At 43.5% G+C, this 27,124-nt stretch overlaps 1 protein-coding gene and 1 long non-coding RNA gene across 8 annotated transcripts in view; one reads left to right on the top strand and one right to left on the bottom strand.

Moving 5' to 3' along the window:
• Window positions 1-1,284: 1,284 nt before the first annotated feature.
• IRS4 (insulin receptor substrate 4) lies at window positions 1,285-23,985 on the bottom strand. Of its 4 annotated transcripts, none has more exons than XR_012630716.1 (3): window positions 8,990-10,511; window positions 7,400-7,930; window positions 1,285-3,689 (listed from the first exon to the last, which is right to left on the bottom strand). XR_012630716.1 is itself a non-coding variant. In XM_074882677.1 (3 exons), exons 1-2 carry the CDS (start codon window positions 23,828-23,830, stop codon window positions 19,699-19,701), a joined length of 3,525 nt encoding a protein of 1,174 aa, XP_074738778.1. In that variant the 5' UTR covers window positions 23,831-23,985; the 3' UTR covers window positions 1,285-3,689; window positions 19,403-19,698. The 4 variants fall into 4 exon arrangements, 1 of the variants encoding a protein (XP_074738778.1); XM_074882677.1 differs by lacking the exons at window positions 7,400-7,930; window positions 8,990-10,511 and adding exons at window positions 19,403-19,718; window positions 20,326-23,985; XR_012630715.1 differs by lacking the exon at window positions 8,990-10,511 and having other exon boundaries at window positions 7,400-8,982.
• An 871-nt stretch (window positions 23,986-24,856) lies between these two features.
• Window positions 24,857-27,124, top strand: part of LOC141949070 (uncharacterized) — a 68,315-nt gene continuing 66,047 nt past the window's right edge. For all 4 annotated transcript variants that reach the window (XR_012630652.1, XR_012630653.1, XR_012630651.1 and 1 more), the window contains exon 1: window positions 24,857-25,058. This is a non-coding gene — a long non-coding RNA (uncharacterized LOC141949070). The remainder of the gene's footprint in view (window positions 25,059-27,124) is intronic.

The following is a 27,124-nucleotide window of genomic DNA, read 5'->3' as shown; positions in this document are numbered from 1 at the left end:
TGACTGTCTTCAAATTCAGATAGGAAGTCTAACTTGTCTTCTGGTTTTAATTGAGGGCTTTCACCATGCTTCAGAAGCAAGAGAGTTCTGTCAGTGATTCACCCAAAGGGGTTTGAAAAATTAGTGCAAAACTATGTCCTCCACCCCACCCCCCCAAAAAACAACCCCTCAAGCAGTTAGCCCATTTCAGATCCAATGAGACATTCACTCAAAGGTCTCTTAAAGCAGTTCTTGTGAGACGGTTGCAACAGTCTTGACAGTGTTTGGATAATTTTCCCTGTTCGTTTACTGCTGGTAGGGCTGTTTCTGCCATGTATGAGCAGCACTGTTTTCTTTTTCTTCCCAATACAGGCTACATGCTATAAGATAAGGCCCTAAGTAAGGGGCTGGTGTATCCTAGAACCCTATTCTTACAGCAAACCTGTTTTGTTTTTTTGTTTTTTTTTTTTTTTTTTTACAGGGAGTTGTTTTAATGCACTATTCAGAGTAACAGGGTAAGAATTAAATCAGAAAGAGAAATCTAATCCAAGACATTTCACAGTAATCACCCACATTTATAGATCATATATGCTCACACCTATAGATAAAAACTCTTTCTGTACAGAATTATTGACATATCCTTCATGTCCATGAGGAATTTGAACAGGCTCTATATTTTGTTGATATTTTACAACTTCAGTTGTTTTTACCAGTGGGTACATTACCTGAAATTATGAGAGAACTATATGGGTTTTGGTTTTACATACCAAGACCTTACTTAACACATATCAAAGCAAAGTATTACTACAAAACTCACAACAGCAAGCCATACTTGTTCCCTTCTACCCTGAACTCTGAAGACCTATTTGATACTACACTGTTAAAAATTCCTTCCAGGACTAGTACTTTTTGACCATGAAACTTCCCTACCCAGTCATGGACAAAGTTAGGAAAAAAAATTGCCACAGTCTTCTACATTTAAAGCAGAAAAATAAAGTATCAGACACTGATTGTTGGTTTTTTTTTTTTTTCCCACACAAAACCTCACTTGTTTACCAGCACTATGAATCTATGCCAAAGAAAACTACTGAGTATTTTGCTGCATGTCACCTTTTACACTAAGTGGCAGAGAAAATTGGACAAACTGGGAATCACTCCCCTGAAATACACTAAAAGCTTCTCCAAATCTTCAGGGACATAGGGTGACAAAGCCACTTGAAGAAGAAAGAAGCCACAGCAGAAGGAAATGAACTTCTGACAGAAAAAAACAAAAGTTTGTTTAAAAATAAAACCCAGACACGGAGCTACATGAACACGTATTTACTGCAAGTAGCTCTATGGAAAGCCAAGTCAGATAAATATAAACACTATACAGAGCTTCAAGCCAGTCTCCCAAAACCGCAAACGCAATGTGTTTTACAAAGAAAACAACATAACAATATTTACAATGGAAGACAAAGCCAGATCAATCAGCTCGACTTTAAAACAGATCTGTGAAGCAGAAATAGCAAATATAATGAACAGTTTCAACCATATATGTTTTAGTTTGTACAGACAATAACTGTCCAATATCAAATTAAATTTACAGGACAAACATTGTTCTATCATTGGTATTTTTGTACTATACAGCAGCATAAACGGGTTGCTGGAAGGTAGTATATATAGTGATATGTTTTACATCATCTGAAAATGTTCTTCCAGCACAATACTGAATAAATTAGTTGCTGTAAACTAAGAGATTCAAAAAGATTGCATATTTATTATGCCGTACCTATTAGTATTTGTACCACTATACTTGAGGTTACCCATTTACTTATTTATTCAGCATTTATTAAATCAGTGCTGTATATTGTACAATGGCAGCCTCAGGGATCTAATATGAAATAAGTATGTAACAAATTTCTTCAAAACAACCTTTTCCTTTCACATTAAATGTTTAGAACTATCTTCATCCAAATTTTGATTTCTTAGAAAAGATGTAAAGCTTTATAAAAAGCTGTCTACATATTGCATTATCAATTTACGAGACCAAACAAAAGCTATATGGCAAGACAGTATCATGGTCTGTAAGAGTGGTCGTATTTTTAATTAGTGTATGTTTAGCAGCAACAAGTAACTGTACCAACTTGAACTTCTCTTCCAGAATCAAAAACAGGTCTTGCTTTTAAACCCTGTAGCAACAGTTTTTCCTGTCACTAGACACTGCGTAAACTGATTGGTACCATGTTTAAAAAAAAAAAAGTCTTCATATTTTAGTGACATGTACATTTTAGTACTACTCAAAAATAGATTTGGGTACACATCACCGAACAATCAAAGTTGACAGTGTCTAATTTGTTATACAAACTGTACTAGCAATTTAAAGGTTGTATGTTAGAGGTGAGGCAGCCTGACGAATCAGTTGTACAATATACAATGTAGAGGATTACCAGCTGTGTGGTGCAGTACAGCATGAGGATTTGTGTACCACTTCTAAACCCTTTATCAGTCGTCAGTGCCTTTTATTATACATTGCATGTACCAACGACTAGTGTCATGCTCTTTAAGTTCATAGCAATGTTAAAAACCTAAACTCATTTCAACCAAAAAAAAATTCAGTACAAGAGTGAAGCACTTAAATTGTAGAAAAATCAGGGCTTATTGTGTCATTATGTCAAATAGTCATTGTTCACATTTCTGTAAGTGGGATAAAGACAATTCATGAGCCAACATTTTACTTTTTTCTCCATTATGCCAGGAAGAAAGAACAAAAATAGTCCCAAATTTAAAATGGGACTTTGGGTGAAAGTAAGATCAATTAGGGTGGTTTCCCTTTAAAAAGCTACAGCTGACAAGTATAATGCAGAAGTCACAAATGCTGGATACGACTCTGCAGTTCTCCATTTGAATGCATGAACAAAAACCTCATTTTACACAATCCGTATTTATAAACAAGTATCTTGAGGGTAAGAACAAAAACAACCTACAAGACAACCAGCCCATTAATCCTACTTTGTACATACCAAAATTCTGAGCAAAAAAAAAATTCCGTTTAAGCTCTGACAGACATTTGATTTCAAATACTCTAGCCTATGATCAAGAAATACCTCTTGTACCATAAAAGCAAAACCTTAAAAAAAAAGGAAACAAAAAAAAGAGGCAGAAGAGGTCTCTCCTCCTCAGACCCATTCAGTCCCACGGGTTCACCCTCAAGCTAATGTGCACCTTTCCCTCCCTCCTTCTGCCGAGCCACCTGAAAAAAATCCTGAACTGCCAAAATATTTCTAAACAATACATGTTTTAAGCTAACCACTTGTTAATGTACCAGAGAAGCAAAACCCATGTTAAACAGACAATCAGAAACCAGCTTTGACTTCTCAGAATATAAATTTTTTTAAAAAAATTAATGGGAGAGGCAGGAGGAAGAAAGGGGCATACAGGGATCTCCTATTAGCATTCACGCTGCCTCCCAAATAGATATGACATGAAAGACCAAATTCCATCACCAAAGCACAGCTATGAAGAAATCTCAATTCAAATTAATTCAATTGTAGAGAGCGGATGTCTATGAAAAAATTAATTAAAAGGATGCGTGTCCATGTCCGTGCTGGTGGAAATGAAAGTAGCCGGCTGGAGCTGAGCTTTGCTTCCAAAAGCACCACACAGTTTCTGGAGTTACCAGCAGAAAAGTCTTCTCTTCCAACAATGGTTTCCATGGCAATGCAGTCAGTCTAGAAAGGAGGAAAAGAAAAAAAAAAAAAAGAGTCAGTGACATTTTAAATGCAAGTTATATTGGAAAAAAATGTTTTCTAGTGAGGAGAATAGATGGAGCTTATCCACTGCAGGAGTGGCAGCTGCTGAATGCAGAACACGGGTCCCTCACAGAGGGAGGGGGCCCTACCAGATGATCCCTTGCTCAGAAACCCTGAGCCGTCGGAAGAACTCTGAAGTCTGAAGCGAGCACCGAAGAGCGGCTGCAGCCGCAGAGCTGACACGTGTACGGTGGCGAGGAGCTGGGGCGGCAGCCAGCACTGCACTGCTAGCCCACGCGCTGGGGGAAGGACCAAAGCTCACAGCACCCACCGCCTGTCTCGCTATCGGTATTTCATTTAACGAGATCTCGGTCCTCTCACGGCGAGGGGCGATGCGCATAGCAGAGGCTATTACTAAGCGCGCAGCGCGGGATGAATGGGGAGCAGTTCTGTACGCCCCGTGTAATTAAGGTTGTGGCGAACGCTCCCATTCACAGCAGGTACAGAACTGCCATGCAAACACTCCCTGCAACTCCAGCTCCAAACAAGGAGTGGCCAGTCAGGACAGCTGCGTGCCCTGTCCTCAACTTTTCAGGGAAAAAAGCTTCATTTAGTTGTAAGAAGAAACAGCTCAGAGTACCGTTCTCCCTTTTTCAAGAAAGTCTCACTAAAAGGCACCGCACGGTGCAAAAGCACCTAGCTGTGGCAGACAGCCACCTTTACAGCTGTCAGCAAAAACCAGTGGCTTCAAACTGACTGGAAAAGGAAAAATACAAAGTGCTCAGTAAAATGAGGGGGAAAAAAACATAATCCTGTATTACAGGAAAATACAGTCGGGTGACAAAGCAGAAATGGAAACAGGAGAGGGGACGGCCTCAAAGCAGAATGCCAGCTCTGCAATTAACCATGCACATGCCAGGGTAAGAGTGACTCAAAAGGTTCCTGACACAGAAAAAAACTGATGAAGGGGATGCGAACGCTTTCTGCAGCGGTGTGAACACAGATTGAGGAACGTACAGAAATCCACTTTTCAGCTCACTACATAACCCCTTCCACTCCCACCAGAGCCAGTGTGAACACTGATTTTCAGTCTGGAGGTGTACTACCAGCCAAATCACTGTCTCCCAGCCGTGACGGACTGTCCTCTTCCACCATTTTTGTCCTCTCAGCCAGGACTGAGGGCACTGTCCTCTGCCAGACAGGTGGCTAGAGAAAGCCTAGTGCTCCACTGCCTCTGCCACAGGAACACGCTGAAGAAAATGTGATCATCTAAAGAACAGGCAAGCATTATGTATAATAATGAAAACCTGTATGTTTACTTACATAACCAATCATAAAGTATGCACACACAAACTCCACCCTAAGTTAAAGAAGTTCTGATTTCCGTCCAGCTAAAAATACTGTCCCTTCAAAAGAAAAAGAAAGAAAAGGAAAAGAGAAAAGAACAAAGCTCAGATGAGCTGCACTGAGCAGCCCTGCCCCTACCCCTGCAGCTGGGACAGCCCCAGCTCTCGACGAAGGCTGCCCACTGCTCCAGACAGCGAAGCAGAGACCATGGCAGGGCTGGAAACCATGCACAAGTACAGAGGGGTCCTTCGACGGCAGGGGAAACTCCCTTTTATCCCTACAAAACCCACACCAAGGTCTGGGTTGCTGAGTTTCATTTTTCAAATATGTAGTGATTTCTAAAATACAGTAACTTGGAAGACACAGCCAAAATACACCCGGCAACCCCAGAATCTCCATCTGTATTATTTCACAGACATCATAAGATCACTACAAAAAGCTATTGCTTATTACACTGAGAGCGTGATGTGGTTAGTGATGCCTTTGTTTTCACAAAAGCCAAGTGAAGCTATTATTTTTGAAATAGTTTTCCTCTTTAGAAAAGTTATTATTTTGTTGTAGGACCAAAGGATGAAAATATGCACCACAGCTTGCAATGAATCACACCTCAACAATGCATGCAAGTCAAACATTAAAACATTTAAAGCTTCTATATTAAACTTATGTTCAGTAAAAATTAACATTTACCAGCATCCCCCCACCCTTTCCTTGCTGTGGACCTATAAGCTCACATAAAAGGAACTTCAAAAACTGTCTCTGCTTTTGTCAGGACATTTTTCCTCCACGCCTAACACACAGGGCACACCTGAAAGCTGTTTGACAAGTTATTCTAATCTCTCCAAGCATATCCCCAAAACATTTTGAAGAGCAAAGGCCCAGTTATTTGAATCAGACAATCCCATGTGGCAGAACTCAGTATTTATACCTAAAACTTTATGTATGAAGACTTTCATAAACTTATGCCAAATTATATTTAAGATACTTGGAGGGGAAGAGGAAGAGCTTAAGAGAAAAAAAAAAACAAAACTCAGAAGGCAGCATGATAACCAATTCTAAAGCAAGCTCACCAGGTAACTCTAATCAGAGCCCAGAATAACACAGGTTACTTTATAAGAAACCAGAGGAAAGTATCCTCAGCTAAGTGTCATTACATCTTATAAATTCCCTGGACATCCTGGCTCAAATACAGCATTTTGCACCAGCGTGAAGGCAGGCTTGGGACCTCCCTGTAGCATCCCCTCTCCCCAAAACTCTATGCTTGTTAAAACAAGATCTCATTAATTTGTCCCCCCTCTCCCCAGTTATAAACTATACTTCAGCATGTTTCCTCTTCATTTTTAAGCTAAAACAGAATCGTGGGAACTGTAAATAAACATAAGGGAGTTTCACATAAATATTACCTACAAGCTGATAACAGTCTCATAAAGCCCTGAGTCTTTCAGACATGGAGTTATTGGTTGTCACCACTTCTCTAATCCCCTTGTTAAAGCTGAAAATTTCAATATTGCAGTTGAGGCAGTACAGCTGGCTGGTGCCCTGAGTCATCAGCTCTTTTTTGGGGATAAAAGCATCAAGCATTTATATATAGAGAGAGATGAAGATATAAATTGAGATAGATATATAGATAGATATATGGTATGTGAACACATATCAGTATCAGATACAAAAGGCAAAAAGAAACTCATGAAACTTAACCACCAAAAAAATTTCTCTCTGAAATCTAAGGCAAGACTGAGGTCTTGCAAGATCCCTCCCACAGTGTCTGCAGTCACCACCATTCGTGAAGGTGGTACCCGGGAGTCCATTCCTCCCTGCTGTGGGACCACAGCCGGTCACCCTCCACCAACCTCCGGGCATCAAAGGAATCCCATGTCATGACCAGTGGAGTCTGCGTCCAGGGGCAAGGGGCGCCTCCAACAGAGCCAGGGACAGTTTCTGCAGTCAGAGTCACAAGCCCCAATACTGATTTCTGAACCATGAGGTTGTAGGAGCTCCCACTGATGTAGCTTCCCCCCCCCCCATCCTCCCAGGAAGGTCCATACGGACCCACCCGCTGAGCTGCGCCTCCCATCTCAGTGCCACAGCTGCCTGCAGGGAGCCAGCAGGGACCTTGCAGTCACAGAGCACTAGTTGCACTGTACACAGAGGCACCTGCACCCAGCTGTGTGAAAGCACCCACCTGCACACACACCGCAAAAACAGCTGGGAGTCAAAAGAGGCATAAAATGGGTTTAATGTAAGTGAGAACAAGGCCCATGTCTGTTGTGCTGCTGATACCCGGAGCTAATTTGTGGACTTCCATCCTCGCCAGAAGGACCCTTAGGAAGCAACGTGACACTTACACTTTAAGCTCCTTGGTGGCTCTTCTCCCCCACACCTGATCTTCTTCCATCTTTTGACTAGTGAGTAGGTGAAGGTAAACTAATGGAAGACATGAAGTAATCCAAGAAAACAGCACAGCTTCTGTGAAGCTGGATGACCTTATTTCAGTCTTCATAATTCACCAGCCAACAATTTTGTGTTAATAGTACAAATATGAGAATTGCTGATCAACAATAAAAAACAGATTAGCATTTCATTACAGATACCATATAGATGTATTTGACTGAACACTGATTGAACAGTGAAAGAAGGTGTCAGAGAAATGGATGAAACAACTCCTCTAAAAGGAGAACAAATTATGAGATGCGAACTAGCTAGGAAGAGATGAAAAGTAGCCCATCAGTCCCGTGAGTTCTCAAAACGTAAATGCCAGCAAATAAAATTCAGTGGCCAGACCAGACATGACAAGTTCGAAGATAACTTTCACTTGCAGTGTAAACACACTGCTGTTCCTGGATTGTCACGAGCTCTTCCAAGAAAATCTGCACAGTCTACCAAAAAAAAAAAAAATATCTGATAACTGATCATTACAACAAAACAAGTACCAAAACCTGAACTCAAAAAACCCTCTGCACTTTTGAAGCAGCCTAGAAATACACTATTCTAAGTAGTTCTCATAGCACCCTACACTGAGCTTTTCTGTTTATTCAAACCTCAGCTCCGTTAACAGATTCTACACAAAAGCTTCAACCTTTATTCAAAATTGAGCTCTACTGATTCAGAATATTGAGAACAATACAAATTCAACTTCCTAGGAACACTTAATATGGGAAACAAGTCCAGAAAGCATCCAAACGTTTTCACAGATCACCTCTCAAACGATATAAGCAAAGTTTGGAAAATTAAAACAACATTCTCTTCATTACACAATTCTATTTAAATTCATCAGTTTAAGATGGGATCAGATTATAAAACTACACACAGCTGTCCGAATCTTTCCTAGGAACAAACAATCAGAGGAAAAGAATCATGAGGGCAGAAGAGAAACTAAGAGGGCAAATATTTAAAATAGGATGGCACTATGCCATTGCTCAAAAATGTTTTAAGATTAAGGAACACACTGAAAAAGTGCTCTGGAAGTTTTTTAGGCAAAAATAATCTATAGCTTTATAAAAATTAGGAGCAGAGGATTAGATTAGTCTTAATTCATTAGATTGCACACCCAGTGTGTTCCATTTGAAAATGTATCGGAGGAGAATATATCCAATTTACATTTCATTTCCTGCACCTGAATTATTAAGGTCATACAAGTCAGGCCACTTTGAAACAAACCAAGAGGTTTTAAGAACATAGCAGACGTATCCTAGTTCTCTCAAAGAAATCCAAGCTAAATAATATCTGTTTTTACAGGAAAGATTTTTACTGACACAATTCTGCAACTGATTCCTAAAAGCATAAAAGCTTTGCTTATAGAAGATATTAAGATAATTAAATGATTAAAATCTCCATGTCAAAGACTAAGACAGCTTAATGCTTTCTGGAGAACACTGCTGAAGTCCTCCATTTCCTGAACTTCAGGTTAGGAGGAAATCGGAATTAATCTGACTTACACAGATCAAAAGCAGCAGAACAGCCCTAGACCTTCTTGTGCACATGGCCACACAATATTCCTGTTGTTCAGGAAAGCACCAAATCCCAGCACAACCTCAGGACACAACGTGCACGTTTTGTTCACGCTACGGGGACAGGGCAGGAGGACTGCCGTGTATTACATTTCAAGCCTGCCATATGGCAGGCAGGCCAGGGGGAGGGAAGCAATTTGCCCAAATACATTCTTCACAAATTAGTGAGAAAATTTTTTGCCCTAGATCTTACCAAATACATAGTTACTATCCTCTGTCATTGTCCTATTTCTTTGAGTTCTTATTTTAATGGCATAGCTTTAGACCTTGCTAGAGGCAAGCAGTGTTCTTTGAGAAAAGCAGAATTCCTTCTTAATTTGCACACGCAGACACCAAGTCTACAAATACAAATCCAAAAACCTGACACATTTGCTGTGGCCATTGCATATGCAGGTACTGTACCTGGGTAACCCAATTAGCCATTACGCCCATATTCCATGGGTATAGGGTAACCATTAAGCACATATTCCACAAACTTTTTTCATTCCACAACAAACTAATAATGCTCAAATTGAGCTAATGAATGTGTTTTGTACCTACAGTTTTGCTGACTTTCCACAAGCAAAAAAAAGCGAAATTTGTTTTAAAAAAAACTGTTACATGACCCACTTTTCACTGGATAAACTATTTAAAAACAGTGACTGGTAACAACACATTCCAGGAAATTAGGTTCTTCCTCAAACTCTGATTCCAAAATTCAGAAGACAAAGTTACTCTTACAAATAATCTTTATACACAATTGTTCATTCAAAACATGGTTCTGCTATTATTACTGCTTAGCAATTTCATGAGCAAAAAAACCTCTCCCATGCTTTAAGATAATTTTTATTCACTTTGCAGAAATGCCTTATCTTTTGCAACAGTGGTGGCTTTTTCTGTTTTAATAAACAGTAGTGTTGTTTCTAGGAAGGCCTTACGCACACTCCCTAATTTCATCTCTTTTACTGATACTATTCCTAGAATTAGGAAACTTGCACACAGTTTTGGCAGGGGGCTAACACCAACTCCAATTGCACTGGACAGCTTGACAAGAAGTTGTTGGGGGTTTGTTTTTTGTTTTTTAAACTAGATTTCTATTACAACATAGCAAGACAATACTAAAAATCAACTTATCTCCACTTAAACACACATAGAAGTTTAAAATTTGATTTTCACATTGCACAAGAACGAAAACGTTCTGCTTTTTCAAAAGCACTCTCACAGCCAGTGTGTAAGATACAATGACTGACCTCCTAAACTGCAGAAAACATAGGTAAATTTTAGACAAAAAAAAAAAATCTTGTTTGCATGGCTTCTGACAATCCCACCTGCTACAGTTCACTCTGCTCTCGTGACAAAGGTTAGGAGCCCTGAAGTGCCAATAGGGAGGAATGTATTTCCTGCCTGTGCTCTTGCTGCAAAGTGGACGTTAAGAACTGTTAGGAAACAAACAGGAAAGAAAACAGCCATGTCAAATACCGGTGCTCACGCACAGCTCTGGCTCCCTCATTTAAAAAGGACTCGGAGTAGCTTCCTGGTGAGGAATAGCCAGGTAACAAGGTCCCTTCAGCCTGCAGAGAAGTATTAGGATGTAATAGGAAACTGAAAAAAATTATACCCCAGGTCCCTGCTGTGTGCAGTACAGGAAGCCGCTGACAGCACACTGGCTAAGTGTATGGCAGAGGAGGACACGGCATCTACACAGTCCTAAATGGCACAGAGAGAAAAGATAGGGTTCATTATCTCTTCCAAAACACAAACTAGGGGCTGCCAAACAAAGCCTGTACGGAGCAGGGTCCAAAGTAGACAGCGAGAGATCTGCATGCAGCATGTACTGACTGACCACAGGCTGCTGTGGATACAAGGATCAAAGAGGGATTGGAAAAGTACTTGGATTAAAGATCCAGAAAGGATTATAAAACAGACAAACTACATCAGGCTCAGGAAATCCCCCAAGCTGAAAAACAAACCAAAAAAAATATCAGAAGTTTGGTGCTATGCTTGTGGGGAAGTATTACATACGCCTGCCCTGCTTTTCCTCTGCTGGGTGGTGTCTGCTTGCAGGCACACGTCTTCAGTTTGCGTGAGCAAAACTATTCTTATGAACACAACTAAGAGAAAGGACAGTGTCACTCATGACTAATGAAACAGCTCCCCACCTTTCAAATCACCTTTTCTGACATCTCCTTCCAACAAAGTTTTTCCTTTCTACAGAAAGTTTCACCTGTTCTACTTCATCCCTTTGCTCTTCCCAATCACTTTAGCCATCGACATTTGAAAGCAGTCAGCACTACCTTTTTCTTTCACCTCTATTGCCATAAATGATTGTCAAAGGCACAAAGTTGCTACATGGCCACATACCCGAACAGTTACACCCTCATCAGCCATACCTTTTGCCCATGCGTGCCTGCACAAAAAAAAAAATCTTTGCTATCAGCCACTATCTGCTACCACACACTGCAGTGGTGCGCATCGATTTTTTACATTTTCTTACTATCGCATTGAGTCTGCATTAACATTAGGATACCCAAAACCCTGGCTTAAGCAGGGGAGGAGGAAGAAGGGTTCAGATTGCATTGCATGGGTGAAGCAAGGTCTTCTTAAATCACAGCACGTGCACAGGAGCCAAGGATAGGGCCTTCAGCTTCCAGGAGTAGCTCAGGAGCCCACAAGGACAGAGTTAAACTGTGTCTACAACACAGACAAGTTTTAATCAACAGCCTGCAACTCTTTAGTGTTCACCTTGTGGAACACGTCAACATTAATATTTCAATCACTTACACCCTCAACAGTGAATCAAGCCTCACTGCTGCCACCGCTTCCAGACTCACCCACAACCACTACAGTCTCTGTTCAACCTGAGCTACCAACACAGAAATAAAATAACTTTCTCCTGTCAAAGCTATCACTTTGCACTCCAGCTTCCGCAGACTGCTCTCAAGCAGCTGAAAGCACCGCAGCAGTGATGAGCAGGTGCCATCCAGACCTCCCTGTTTAGGGTTGGACTCCAAATGCTCCAACACACTCATTACAAATTCTGAAGGTGGATATACCTCCCAAGCCACACTGCTGTCGACTCCTGAACACTAGAAAATTACCTGAAACCCAGAGATGCCACCTAAAAAGCCCCTGCAAAACCAAGAAGAAGTAATGCCAAGGCAGCCCTATCACCCTAACTGCTTCTGGAGTGAAGTGCTGACAAAGAGGATGCAGGTCCCTGCGACATTAACTGCCTAGGGACGCTGCACAGGGTGATCCTGTGCTCCAGTATGCGTTCCTGCACCAAATTTATCAGTCACATGGCTGCAGGAAAAGTAACTTACAGAAAGGAAAAAGAATGAGAGGAAAAAAAATTAAAAATCACATTCCATATCTAAAAGGGAGAAGTAAACATTGGGACATGCTCCTAACTCGGAGATACATGTTGGCCCACATTCCTCTTACCAAGATTAATATCCTGGCCAGTGTTCTGACATTTACCTCATCCTTTTCAAGTCACTTAAACCATTACAACCACTGTATTTATAGCTCGCTACCTTCCATCACTCCCTGCTGTGTGCATACCCTTCCAAGTGTCTCTACCAGCTTCCTCTTGCAACTGCTCTCAGGCAGCCTTTTATCTCTCTGCAAGGCTCTTATCTTCACTCTGCCAATGGTAGCAGCCTTGATATTTATCTTAGTCTCCACCCCAGCACATTAAGTTTCATCCATCTCTTCAGTTTCATCTTTTAAATCATGAGCTCCTTAGGACAGGGACCAACACATTTACATTTGTGGCATGGTACAGGGGACCTCCGTCCTGCCTACTTGTTCAGGTTCCACACAACGAGTAGAGATCACGTCTGGAGCTACAAGCTTTCATTAACAGACTCACTGTCGTAATATTGTCTGAATGACATCAAGATCAAATCTGTTCATTTTTTCAACTCATTTCTAACTGATTTCCTGCTCACCACAATCTGCAATTTAAAAACACCTTGTTCTAAAAGCAAACAAACAAAAAAATCCACCCAGCCCATCCCAAAAAAACACCACAGAGTTAAATATAGATGGCAAATACGTCCCAAAGTGTCTCACATGACAAGCAGCAAATATTCTGGAAGTTTGAGTTCAGCAGTGGATGTTACTACTGAAAACCCAAACAGCTCACAAATTTTTCCATCAGACTAACTTAAAATACAAAAAAATTCCATACAGCAAACAGTATCTTTTCGGCCCCTTAACCCATATTGGTTTAGACTTCAGTAACTTCATTGGTTTAGACTCACAGAACTTGGAGCATGTTCCTTCATCTGTATTGATGGAACTTTTACCTGCATTCAACTTGCGCTGAAGAATGCCCTCGGCCAACCCACCTGCAAACAGGCTCCAGTTATTTAGACCAGGAAAGCAAGGGTGCCCGGACTCGAGAAGCCTTTCGGTACCATCTGCTGGTTTGTCTTGGCCATTTTAGCTCAATTGTCAATAAGGTGCCACAAAAGTCACAGAAATGCCAACATCTGTCAATAGCTTAAAGGGGGTTTTCATACAAGTAAGGTATCCCATGGCTCACATGAATAGCTCTTCTTGGTCTAGGATGCAATAGGTTCTCATTTATCTCATGATGCATCTGCTGCACTGTCACTAAGGACTCTCCAAACTCCTGGTAGCCTAAGAGATCTGCGTGAAAAGAAACACTAGTTCCCCAAAAATAATTCAGGCTCAAGCTATCCAGCATCGAAAAAGGTTATACCGCAAATTCAGCTGTTCGCCAAGAGCCATAAACAATAAAGCAAGGTGGCTTGGCATGAGTATGGGAACAGAATCGCACTATTCCCTGTGGAAGGAGGGTATCATTCATTAGTGCCTCAATAAATCTAGAAGCCAGTTTTACTAGGTTTCTTGCATACCTTTTGGTGTTATTTCCCATGACTCTGAGAAAAAGAAAAAAGCATTTTGATATCCTCAGTCATACCACAAAATCCTGTTCTACTAAATGGGAAGCCTTTCTCCAAGTAAGTAGCATATTTATGAGCCTTTCATGCCCTAGCAAAAAGGAAACACTATTCGCACCTATTTTATGCCTTAAATAATAATTCCATATTTATGTAAAATCGCAATATACATATGCTATACAGTGAACACAGCACTATTCACCTTTTAGTGGTAATTTAAAAGTTTTCATTTTTCTTGAGCCACATTAAATTATATTGTCACCTTGGAATTATAGCCAAATCTTAACTATATTAATTTTGGTATAAGCCATCTCTTTCAAAAACCCTTTCTTCTCAAAGACTAAAAAATATTAGACTGGCACACAACACACATGTATACACACACACAAGCAGTCTCAACTGTTAGCATCCAACCATAGAGCTAAATTAACAGAAGAATAATGTTTTGAAATAAGCAACCTTTGCCCCTTAAGATACTCATTAAGCTCATGACTTAACCAGGGCAGAAAATTCTTGCTAACAGTCTACTACACTGCTGCTCCTGGGGTAATGCTACACCTGAAGCAAGATCTCCACAAATCCAACTATGTTGAAGATCATTTAGATAAGATACTTGGCAACACCTCTGCAATGCCTTTGATGACTCAGGCTCATTTACCTTTGTCTTCCCACTGCCCTCAAGTATGTCACAAATCCCTACTGATCAAGGTTCTCAACTAAATCATAACCAGCCCTAAGCTGAGTGACCTTTACGGAGATGCAGGGCTTGATTAAAACTACAACATACTTTTTCCTTTTCCTCCAGTCACTGCTTTAACCTGCAAGACAAGAGTGCAACTTGATCACTGGATCGTTGTTAATATGCAAAAGCTAAGCAGGGAAAAGAGTCAAACAGCAAGTTTGCAGGGTGGGCCATGGGACAGCTCTCCAGCCAAGTCATTACATACCATTTAAGGATGAGTCATCAGATAATGCTACATTTTTAGGACAAAACAGCAGTAATAAGACATCCCCAGGCTCCAGAAAGCTTGACTCTCTCTCACCTGCCTTTCAGTTTTAACACTCCATTTTCCTCTGAGCGGAAGAATGCCACATTTGGTCACAACAGTACTTAAAATAAAATTGTAGAGTTTGTTTCCTGCTTCAGATCAGCAAAACAAACTTGTTAGCGCAATCAACATACTGGAAACCATTCAGCATGTTTTTGGAAGCACCACAGATCCACAAACAGAGCACGCAAACACACACCAAGGTACACCACAGTACTATAAGCTCTTGTTAGTACCATCCAAAACCTCAAGGTATAAATCCTCCCCCCAGCAATCAATATGAAGAAAACTTATTAAAGATCCTTTCATAAAAAGAGACCATGTGCTGTGAAAAAAACAAACCCAAAATCTACTACTGCTAACATGCTGCTGGACATACAAAAAAACCCAAAGAAATACCTAGTGACAAACCACCCCAGTAATCCCGGGCTGGCATACAGCCGCGGGAAAGGACGGAGTAAGCGCTGCTCACCTTCTGCTACCCAACCCGCTTCCCCAAGTGACGGGGGAACAAGGGGCCCTCAGACATCAAGGGAGGAGGAGAAAATGTGAAGTTTTAGAGGGGAAGCTAAAAGGGTAATAATGCATTTAAGATTTCACCAAAAGACTTTAAAAAAAAAATTAAAAAGAGTTTGGATCTGTACCAGATGACTCCCAGAACTCCCCACGTCCTGCAGCGGTGCTTCAACCTGCAAGACAGCTACGAGCAGAACATTTTAGACTTCCAAAAAAGACACGTCACCATCAGCTGCAACTATGGATTTAAAATCTGGAAAGCCAATTTCCAAAAGTATTTCAACACTAACTACAAGTAAATGTTCTCTCTCAATGGCAGAGGAACATTCTTGTCTCAGATTTTCTCACCCAAGCACAAGCAAAACCCAACTGATTCTTGGTCAAATATGTCATAATTAGCTCACTCCCACACTGCATGGCAAAAATCTGTTCTGCCTTCAGCAGCTCATATACTACTTGAGAAAGTTACCCTGGGTATTTTTAAGCATAGCTGTAAGTCACTCAAGACTGTTAAAGTGGCATCTGTTACAGCAAGACTAAAACGGTTTGGGGTTTTGGGGGGTTTTTTTAAGAATTATTATCCCGGCATTACTTCAAAGATGTAGCATACATAGCAGCATTCGGATGTGCTTCAGTAGGGTTCTTCAAGTTATTTTTAAATGGGCCCATGCCTTAAGTATTCTGCCGATACAAAAGAGCCTCAGTTTGAAGCAAACTTTTAAAAACCACTAGTCTGAAACCCAAAAGGGGCAGTTATTTGCCTGGTATCCTCTAAACTGTAATTTACTATATTAGTAATAGCTAAAATGTCTAGCTTCTGAATTTCTCAAAGTGTATATTGTTCATTATATTCTTCAAGATTTTGCATTTGAAATATGCAATTTACCATAAAGGATCTGGACAATTTGGAACACAAGTTTTGCTTTACAGCTGTACTTGTTTTCCTTCCTCTCAGCTCCCCAAAGTGTACACAAAACTCTCGCCCAGTCTAGCACAGGAGGAGATTAAAAAGGTGAGGAACATTCCAATTATAATCCTGCACATTAAAGAACTTCTGAAATAATATCTTAGCATAGTGTTAGAATATCAGGTAAAGATAAGATTAAAGAGTGGGTGTAAAATAGGTGGATTGATATTAAGCTGAACATATTACATTTACTCTGAACAGTCTGTTTTGGTTTTGGAGTCCAGGGTATCTTTGCAGGTTTAATATTTCTAATTAAGACTGAAGAAACTTGCATTATACAGGACCCATTATGCAGTTTATTACCGCCCCGTTCTCATTATCCTCCTCGGTTTCTACAAGGTCCAATAACAAGGTATACATTAGCTAAGCCCTGTTTGAAGTAGCTTTAGTGTTCTGTACTCCTAGCACAAAATTTCATGACTCAGATTCATGTAATCAAAACTGCAAACCGCTTGCTTCAATATTGTGTAACAATTTTGTGATGAAACTGTTTTGCTAATGACCTCCTTAAACTTCAAGAATTAAAACTCAGAACACAATATTCTTTTTATCATCGTTATCAACATAAAACCTGAGCTCAATTTTGCCTAAACCTAAAATGTTTAATAACAAGTCAGGCCTATTTACAATTTCAAGTTAGTGTCCTCCCCCTCCTCCACCCATGTCATGAATGGAGAAGGGAAAAAAAAAAAGTTTGACTCACATCAGTGAACCTGAACCAGAAGTAGTTTGGGAATTACAATGAGGGGGCAGTGATGCATTGTAAATCACTCCACCACCCTCAGCAGTTAAGAGAGCACAGCTGAGTCACAGAACACAAAATTCCATTTAAGCAAACAAAAACAAAACAAAAAAGCAAACAATCCGAAGTTGGGAAGCGTTTTCTTTCCAGTAAAACTGCAGTTTAGGGAGAACAGAGAAAGTTCTCTACCTGACAGAATGTAATACATATGGGATAGCTCCCTTCTAGGAAGTAAAGGGTAAATGCATCTGCTAAATATTTCCTTTAAGAATGGTTTTAACCACAGAGCATTTTTCAGGCAAAGAGACCAAAAAAAGCTTTCTGTAGAAGGAAAGAAAAGACAGCACTCAGTTCTGCTAAAAGTCTCCAGAAGTATTAAAAATATCAATTACACACAGGCACACTACACCTCTTCAGGATACAAGAGGTTTAAGAGTGAAGCTTCATTTTCACTATTCAAAACGGAATGTGAAAAGTGGTTTTCTGCATTACAGAAAAAATTTTAAATATTAAAAGCTTCATTGCAGTAGAAACCGGTAAACTGTTGAAAGAATACAGACTTCTAAAATTATGCTTGCTATATAGCTCAGAGACACAATTTAGTATGTGAATTAAAACCGGTATCTTTATGATCAAGAATTTTACATCATTCCTAAGAAACAGATATACACCACCAATTTACAACACTGTATTCAAGTTTGGCAAGCTACTTTTAGCCTGGACTATTCCAAAATCTGTTCACCCCTCTATGAGCCACCTGCAAGTGAACAATGTCCACACCCCACCTGCCCTCCTACTATATACCAGAAATATTTTACGCTCTCTTTATAGAAAACTGTTAGGCCTTGTTTTGAAGCAGTGTTTTATAATCTCGTTTTTCTTTTTAGGACTAGAAAGAAACCACCAACCTAAGCTCTTACTATTCTTATGCTTAATTTCCTGTCAAAGTCCGTGTTTTTATGCACAGAGTTTCTTTCACTTCATTTTAATGCATGTTTCATTTCCAGAAAACTTCACAGTGAAAACCAGCAGCTGTAAGTCTCTTGCCCCTCCACAACTTGTAATAGACAAGGAAAAAACCCTAAGCACGGGGCTGTAGATATTTTGCTGTAGCAGTAGTAAGCAAAATGTTTAACACAAATACAATTTCTAAACACACTATCTCTTGAAAAACATTTTTAAATATGTACAGTACAGCTGAAAGTAATTAATCTCTGAGGGCTTTTTTTTCCCTCCATTTTCTAAGTTGTTTTACTTTATAACACGGATTTTAGTCACATGAGGGGAATAAGATCACGAAAGAATTCTGCTGTCTTTGGGGGTGATTTAAAAAAAAAACAAAACAAATCAGCTACAGCAATCAGTGTGCCTTTGACTTAGCAGACAAATTTTTGAAGTGCTGAAAGACTAACTTTGGAAGAAAGCACTTCTTGGACTGGCAACTTTCAACGTCTTCTAAATTTGATTCCAACCAACAAAACAAAGCAGAGGAAAAAAACCACTGAGGCAAACCACACATTTCTGAGCAGCCCCAAGCAGTGCTGCCAGACTTCGAATGGCATGCAAGCTGAGTCAGGCTTATACCTTCTACTATTAAAGGCTACATAATTTTAAGCTCCTGCAATACTTTCTGCGTTCAGACAGTTTTAAAGTGAAACTAAAAAAAAAACCCTATCATTTCAGTGTTTAAGATTGCAATTAAAAATACAAAAGCCAGCAGTAGGCTGCCCCTTTACTGCTTTCTCTGTTGACAGAGAAGTAGACAAGTATCAATGTCCAACAGCAATTAAATATTTCCTCTTAGTACTCATCAATTATTGACTACACATACATTTGCAAAGAGAGAAAAACATCATTTCCGACACATACAGTTTTCTATCCAGGTGGGTGAATTACTGTAAGGAGTTCAGTGGGTCACTAACACCAAAATAAGGATTATATATCCAAAGTTACAGTGCAACACAGCGCTTGCCCAAACACTGCTGTTCAGTCAGTGGATCTGCATAATACCACTAGCAGCTAATAATTATTTTTTGCTCCCACCATGAGCGCAAAATGCTTAACATATGAATAGGAGTGTCCCTCCTCTTTCCCATATTCTTCCTCCCCACCCCCAACACCCTTATTTTTTATGCAGACCTCAAACTGCATTACCTTAAGTTGGGTCAAACCACTGATCACTTGAAAGCTAGCAGCCTCCTCTCCGAAGTTTCGGACCTGGAAGACACCCCTCAGAGCCTGCTCTGCCTCTATTACAGGCATTCCTCACCTGCTCCGCAAAAGGCAGATCCCTCCGTAAGCAGGGGAAGGGTTCCCGCTCAGCTGAGCCCTTGGCCACTGCTCAGCGGGGAGCGTGGAGGGAGGGCAGGGGCTGCAGGAGCCCCCCACCCCAGTCAGCCACCAGGAGATGGCTTCTCTGGAGGATCCAAGGATACTTTGGAGACCAGAGCTCAAAAGGAGCACACCAAACCTTCAAGGGAAAAAACTCAGTTCTGTTTACATAAGATTCAACTAAATAAATGCAGGCAGATTTGCACATAAAAAACCCTAAAACATGCACTTCACCTACATTTATTGAAAGAAACAGATCTAAGCCTCACATTTTTATGTCTAAACACAATTTAGGAATTTTCAGCTTTCCCTAGCCATGACACAAATTGCAAAATATCACCTTCGTGAAATAAAAAAAGTGAAGAGTCATCTAGTTATAAGGGAAGAAGAGGAAGACAAAAGTGAAGGAAAAAAAGAGCTACCATAACCTCAGGACAAAAATTCGCAATATGAAATGCAATTAATGTTTACACTAGCAGAATTCTTTTATAAAAAAACGAGGCAGATGACAGTTTGATCACACCTCTAGCTGCCTAGAAGAGTCACATAAATCCTTTAGGCCAAGGATTGCGTCCCCTGCCGTCGTTCTGTGGTTAGGATGCTGCGCTACGAGGAGACAGGTTGTACTAGAATACTTAAGACCATAAAAAACATTTACCCCACTCTGAAGACCACATTTTAGTATTGAGAACCTAATTCCTACAGTTAAGCAAGCATGAAAGGAATGTGCTTTTAAAGTTACAAACCTTTTCTCGCAGCGTTACACTTCAGACCGTCTGATCTGCTGAAATCTATGCTTACGTAAGCTCCACTGTCCAAACCTGAAGTACCATTTTGGAGATGGCAAGTTGGCGCTGTAGTACTTGCCTCACAGCTTATAGGGTCATCGCGTAAATTCAGAGCGATGTAGTTTAAGCCATTCTGAAATCCAGTTGAGGTATCCCTGGACATTTTGCTTTCCTGACCATCAGAAATGTTTTCATCCGGTTTTAACCAAACATTGTCAAATGAGGCAGAGCTGTGTCTTTTGCTACTATCAGTGAAGAATGAGGAGGACGTCGTCACAGTCCCAGCAGAAGAGAACGTTTCAGAACTGTGTCTCCTCCTGCCTTGAGGATCAGCTCGAATCACTTTCGGTCCCATAGGAGGTTCAGAGCTAGGAACAGAGAAGCTACTGTTACCAGCGTATCGATCGACAATGCACAGTCTATTAACTATGGAAGAAGGGCTATCAATCTTTACGCCGTTGTCGGATTCGGTGGCAAATGGCCGAGGTGGTGTTGCTGCCATGTTGAACGTCATCTCTGTGTAGTCATCAGTCCTGTTACTTGCGGTGCTAACACAAGCAGTACCAAATGAAAGCCTGGCGTAGTCGGGATTTGGTTGGTTTCTAGGAATACTGGAACTTGCATAAATTGAAATATCCGTTAGAGAGTTAGACAGTTCCTTTGCTGCTTTCGGTGACTGTACATCCAAGTCAACACTCATATAATCAGAAAGCGGGGACTGTCTGTGGTCGCTACTTGAGCCCAGAGATGACGGCGATCCTTCTGCAGATAAGGAATATGGTGTATTACTCGCCTTTTCATTAAAATCAATATTTATGTATTCACCGGGACTCGCTGGCTCAGGTGGAACTGTACGATCATACATTCTTGGGATAGTATTACTCCCTCTTGTACCTAGGGGGAGTCTTGTGGGCCTAGTAGCCCTGTTCTGCACAAGTCCTTCATCTGAACTTTTCACTGCTGGCAATTTAGAGATGCCGTTAGCCAGAGCCTCACTGTTGACCCCTTTTACATTTTCTGGTCCACCGTACAAGAGTTTTCCAGGTGAAGACATTGGAACATATTCACTGTGGTCACCATTTTGTCCTGATAACGCCTTAAAGCTTCGGGGCAAAGAAAAATATGAACTAAAACCTTTGGAAACAGAAGTGGTGTGAATATAATTCGAATCACCGGGGTGCTTTGGAGCGGAATTACCAGGTGACATATCCATATACTCATTGTTTATGATCTTCTCATTACTTCCTTTAGAAATAAATCCAGTTAAAGGACTTCGTACAGGTGAAGAGCTAGCCTTTGGAAACATCATCATATATCCTCTGGAGTCAACCTGAGACGGCGACCATGAATTGTTAATCTGTTTCGGAACAGACATACTTTTAGGAGTCATTGGCAAATAATCGCTGTTGCTGGATAGAGAAGATGCAACTCCTGGCATCATTGGCATGTACCCATCATCCCTGGCTTTACTCCTACTTTGGTTACATACGGAATCAAGGTTAGTGTCATTGTACTCCGATTCATGGTTATCTTTTAGTTTTGGTGTTTCAGAGTAAAGAAATCGCCCGTGATTTCCTGCAGCATCTTCATCTAACGAAGCTGTAGTTTGTGTTGTCTTCTGCTGCACTGCTACAGAAGTTGGTTTTGTTAGAGAGTAAGTTCTTTTCCTGAAACACTTTTCAGCCTCCATATAATCATCTCTTGAGCTATCATCTGCCTGCTGCTTACTCATGGACATGTACTCACTCAGACAGTTCTCCTCTCTGATGGGTGGTGTGTTTCCCAGGGAATCCGGTGTATTACTCCTCACCCGAAAGTACCTGAAATCTCCAGGGCTGGAGCCATATTCGTCAGAAGAGATAAATCCCCCATCACTTGGGGAACCACAAACGGATGAGCTAGAAGGCCTGGTCAACATGTCCGAAGCAGAGCCATGGCCACTACTGGAAGAAACACTGATGGGACTTGTAGTGGAGGGAAAATGAGAAACGGGCAGCGAAGCAGACCTGGTGTGATAGGATGAGCTGAAAGCGGCTCTGACATACCTTCCACTCCCTTCTTGCCGGCCCAAATTCATCCTCGCAGTATTCAGGTGGATTAGACTCCCAGTCACTGACCTAAAAGGTCTAGTCATAGTTCCTTCTCCTTCGCTGGATGTTCTGAAGCGATAGGAGTTGCTGCTTTTGGTGGTAGGAGGAGTCCCTCCGGCAATGCTCTCGGTTCTGGATCTCCGCTGCAAGCCCGTCTGGCTGGGGGGCAGGTTGCCCAAGTGCCTCCTAGTGGTGATGAAGGAGATAGGATTGGTACCGCTACCACCACCAGAAGACTGGCTCTTGCTCCGGGGCCTGAACTCTGCAAAGGCCTTTAGAGCTTTCATGGTCTCCAGAAAAGTCTCGTGCATGTTCTGGGCAACCACTGAATCATCCACTTGCATCCAGAGCTCTCCAGGCCCAATAGAGGCAGATCTGCCCACTTCGATGAAGAAGAAGTTCTCCGAGTGCCCGCAGCGGCGAATATTCATTAGCTGCAAGTGGACAGAGGGCACCTCTGAGTTCAGCTTGACGAGGTGGATGGCCTTGCTGGAGAGGCACAGCCTATACACTCCAGTCAGGTTTTTCGTTTGTCCCAACCCTTTGGGCTTAACGTTGACCTGCCACACCTCCTTGAAGACGGTGCCAGGCCTCAGGGCGGCCCCATAGTGCTCGTCATCCTCATCCACCTGCTGATCGGCATGGTCCTCCTGCTCCAGGAAGCCCCTCTTGCTCTGGCTCATGAGCTCGCTGATGGCCTGGTACCAGGCCTCCTGCTCGGCCTCGTTCTCTGCCAGCATGGCGAAGTACTCGTCCTTGGTGTACAGGGCGATGATGTGCTTGTGCTTGGCGTCCGCCCGCCGGCTGACGGTGAAGCACTGGTAGAGGGGGATGACCCGCTTGGGCGGGGGGCAGCAGAGCGAGGCCGCCCCGCCGGCCCCCGCCGCCCGCAGGCTGCTCTTGAACTTCTTCTCGCTGTCGTAGTACTCCAGCCGGGCGGGGGCCAGGTGGCTCTCGGCCCGCAGCACGAAGTACCGCTTGTGCCCGTGCTTCTGCTTCCGCAGGTAGCCGCACTTCCTCACGTCCTCCCCGGCGGCGGGCGGGGGGACGCCGCGGCCCGCCGGGGGGGGCTGCCCGCCGCGGCCCGCCGTGGGGACGGCGCGGCCCGCCGCGGGGGCGGCCTCCGGCGCCGGGCAGAGCGAGGCGCTGGGCGAGCGCCGCAGCAGCAGCAGCAGGTGGTGGGGCTGAGGGGACGGGCAGCGGCCGCCCTCGCCCGCCGCCGGCTCCCCCTCGCCCGCCGCCGCGCCGGGCACGCCGGGCTCCTGCTGAGGCACGGCTCCGCCTCCCGTGTGGCGGGCGGCCGGCTCCTCCTCGCCGCCCCCGGCCGCCGCGCCGCCGCCGCCGCCGCCCGGGCCATTCATCCCACTCGCCATCTTAGGGGCCAGGCAGGGTCCGGAGCGCCGGGGAAGGGGTCCGGGGCGGGCAGCGGGTATCCGCCCTCACCGGGGAAGCGCCCCCCGCAGCGGGCCGCGCATGGGGGGCGGGCGGTGCCTGGCGGTGCCTGCCTGCGCGCCCTCCCGCCGCCCCCGTCCGCGCCCTCCCGCCGGCCGCGCCGCGTCCGGCTACTCGCACTCACGCAGGCAGCCTCGGCGGCACCACGGCGAAAACATCACGTGACCCCGCGGAGGGCGGGGGCGCGCGCCGGGAGGGAGGCGGAGGCGGGGCCCCGGCCGGCGGCGGGCGGAGCCCCCGGCGCCGGGGCGAGGAGCGGGGGGGGGCAGCGGCTCGCCGGCCAGGCGGCTCGCCCAGAGCGGCACGGAGGAGAGCCAATAGAGAACGGCGGCCCTTCCGCGGCGACCCAATGAGCGGGCGGGGTTGGTGGGGAGGCGGGGCTCCGGTGGATGGACAGCGCAGCGAGCCAATAGAAGGCGGCGGCAGCCCCGAGCTGGCCGCGATCTAGCGGGGCGTTTCCTGGGCCTGGAGACGGATGCGTGGGGAAAGAGGCGGGGCTGACGCTGACTGGCGGGGGCGGGGTGAGCGGCCTGGGCGTCAGCCAATCCGCGCCTCACACACACAGATAGGGGAGGCGGGGGCGGGGAGCGGCGTGTATTCGGCGGCGCGAGTAAAACGGAAGGCGGGGGCTTGGTGGGACGGGCAGGACCCGAGACCAATGAGCGGCAAAGTCTCGTCCGAGGAGAGCTACCGGCTGACGTTGCCTTTGCCCAGCTCCTTTGCGGAGGAGCCCGCCCCTCCGCGCGGCCGGCGGCGGCCCCCATTGGCCGGCGGGAGCTGGGCGGGGGCGGCCGGGCGCGCGGGGCGGTGGTGGGGCGCAGGGCGGGAGGGAGGGGTGAGCGGGCGGGCGCGCGCCGCGGAGGAAGTAAACAACCCGCCGGCGCGCGAGCGACCGTTGGAGCCGAGTGCAAAACCGGCCGCCGCTGGCGCCGCGCGCCGGGCCCGGGCCCGGGCCCTGCTGGGGGGGGCAGAGGGCAGCGACGCCCGCGCGAGACACCTGCAGCGCGCGCTGGCCCCTCAGGGCTGCGGCCTCGGCTCCTCCCGCCCTCGCGTCCCCTGTGAGCCTCCCCTCCAGCTGGGGCTGCCTGTTCCGACACCAGACAATGCGGTTGTGTTAACGTGCGGTGCCCGGCGGTACAGTGCTTTGAGGTTTTTATTTTTGATACACTCCTGTAGTCATTTGACGATTGTCATGGTTTGGGATGGTCCAGTGCCAGTCAGTCGTGGGTTTGGCAGGATCAGCAACCTGCGTGACTGCTGTGGCTGCTCGAGACGGCATGTGATCCTCGCGCTGTGGTATCCAAGCAGGCCACTGACATAATCCCTGAGTTTTACATCAAAATACGATGAGTGAGGAGCAAAACCTGTCTATTTTGCAGTCAAATTGCGAATGGTCACTTGTGTGCTGTAAAGTTTCTCTTCCCCATCCAGATTAATCGCTGTATTGTTAAAATACAGGGCTAGAGACTACCAGATGTACAGATAGATGTTCCACCATTTCAGAGAGTATTGGAGGATGTGGAAGCACTTCCAGCCCTTTAACCTACCTCCATAATGCTTTCTTCCTTTCTTAATTAATTCTTTCCTTGCCAGCTCATGAAGTGACCTAGTAGAGGCATTTATTTAATTGGTGTAGAAGCACAGCAGTTCTGTGATCCTGTCCGCAAACTGTCACAGCCAAGAGCAGAAGCAGCTTTCCTACCTTCCTGCGTTGCGCTGCAGCCTGGTAGTAGTTACTCAGCAGGGGAGGTCAGGGTGTTGCCCACTGATGCAGTCCCTCATGTCTTCTCATTTTTAATAAAAGTGCCCTTGCCAAAAGTACATTTAATTTGAATTAAGTTTGTGTATGTCAGTCATGTAAGTGTAAAAATAGTCTTTTTTCCGTAATACAACTGCAAAGATCATTTCCCTAGCCAGTAATTTTGACCATGTGTCTCTTTACTAGCTCTCCCTTCTCTGTCACTCAATGTACTTGATTTGCTTTCAAGGTCATTCTTTGTCCACCGCACCTATGATTCATTATTTAGATGACAACTCTCACCAATCCCTGACACCAGCTTCCACCACCCACTTGTTAAATTTTTGGATAAATAGCTCTGTGTTTTCTTTCATTCTGCCTCTCAGATGTGGGAAAAGATATTTTTTGGAGTCTCCAGTAACTCAATTTGGAAGCTGGCACGCCAGATCTTGTACTTGCCATATTGATTGTTAATGCCTCATTATTTCTTTGTACTTCTCCATTCTCTATCTGTTCACTGCCTGCTCATCATGTGTTTAAACTGCAATCTTTTTTTGTTTTGTGTTTTTACAGCATCTAACACAATATGTTCTTGTCCATGATTACAGCTCCTAAGTGTTATGGCAATACAGTGAATAAGTTGTAACTACAGGAATGTAATTATTCCCAAAACAAGTATTATAAACACTAGGAAACTGAGATTAAATTTAGTCTTTAAAGAAATTCAAACATGTTAGTATGAAAATACACAACTAAATGCCCCAGTAATGTTGATTCTGCCATGCAATGCTATCATGCAATAGCTATACAATTACATTGCATTATATTGTTGATAGCCCTGGTAGAATTAAACTAGTTTTTTAAGATCTGTTCCTTTAATTTTTCATTCTTTTCTACCTGATCCATCAGTTGGGCGGAGCAGATATTGCTTACACATTTCCATATGTTGTTTGGATGTCTTTCTATGCTTTTACACAAAAATTTAAAGAGGTTTTAAAGTTTTAAATATGTTAAAGCCTTAAAACTATAGAGCAAGGTGAACTGTGTTCATCACAAGCTTATTCCAGCTGGTTGCTGAAGGATACATGTGGGAGGAAGAAAGGAAACAATTTGAAAGAAAGGGCTTGGGTTTTCTGTTTTGTTTATGGTTTTTTTTTTAGTCATCAACCTCTGGGCCTGCTTGACAGTAACCATGAATAAGCTGTTTGTATATGTAAGAAGACATGTATCAGTGTTTTCTGGTCTCTTTTTAAAGTCTCTTGCTATTACATTGCACTTGCAAAGTTTTTGCTAGGGGGTAGAGAAAGCAGCATATATATAAATTCAGTCGTGAAATTTTGGGGTGGTGGACATGTGTGATCAGACCCACAGGTAGCTGCAAAGAACAGATTTTTCTGATGGGCCCTCTCTGGCTTGAAAAGAGTGCTTAGCTTTCCTGAAAACTTAAATTGTTCATATTTTTCTGTGTAACTACTAG

The sequence above is a fragment of the Strix uralensis genome, chromosome 13, assembly GCF_047716275.1.
Source record: "Strix uralensis isolate ZFMK-TIS-50842 chromosome 13, bStrUra1, whole genome shotgun sequence".
Classification (NCBI taxonomy): domain Eukaryota; kingdom Metazoa; phylum Chordata; class Aves; order Strigiformes; family Strigidae; genus Strix; species Strix uralensis.
Note: the sequence above shows the minus strand (reverse complement) of the source record. Positions and strands in the feature narration are given on the sequence as shown.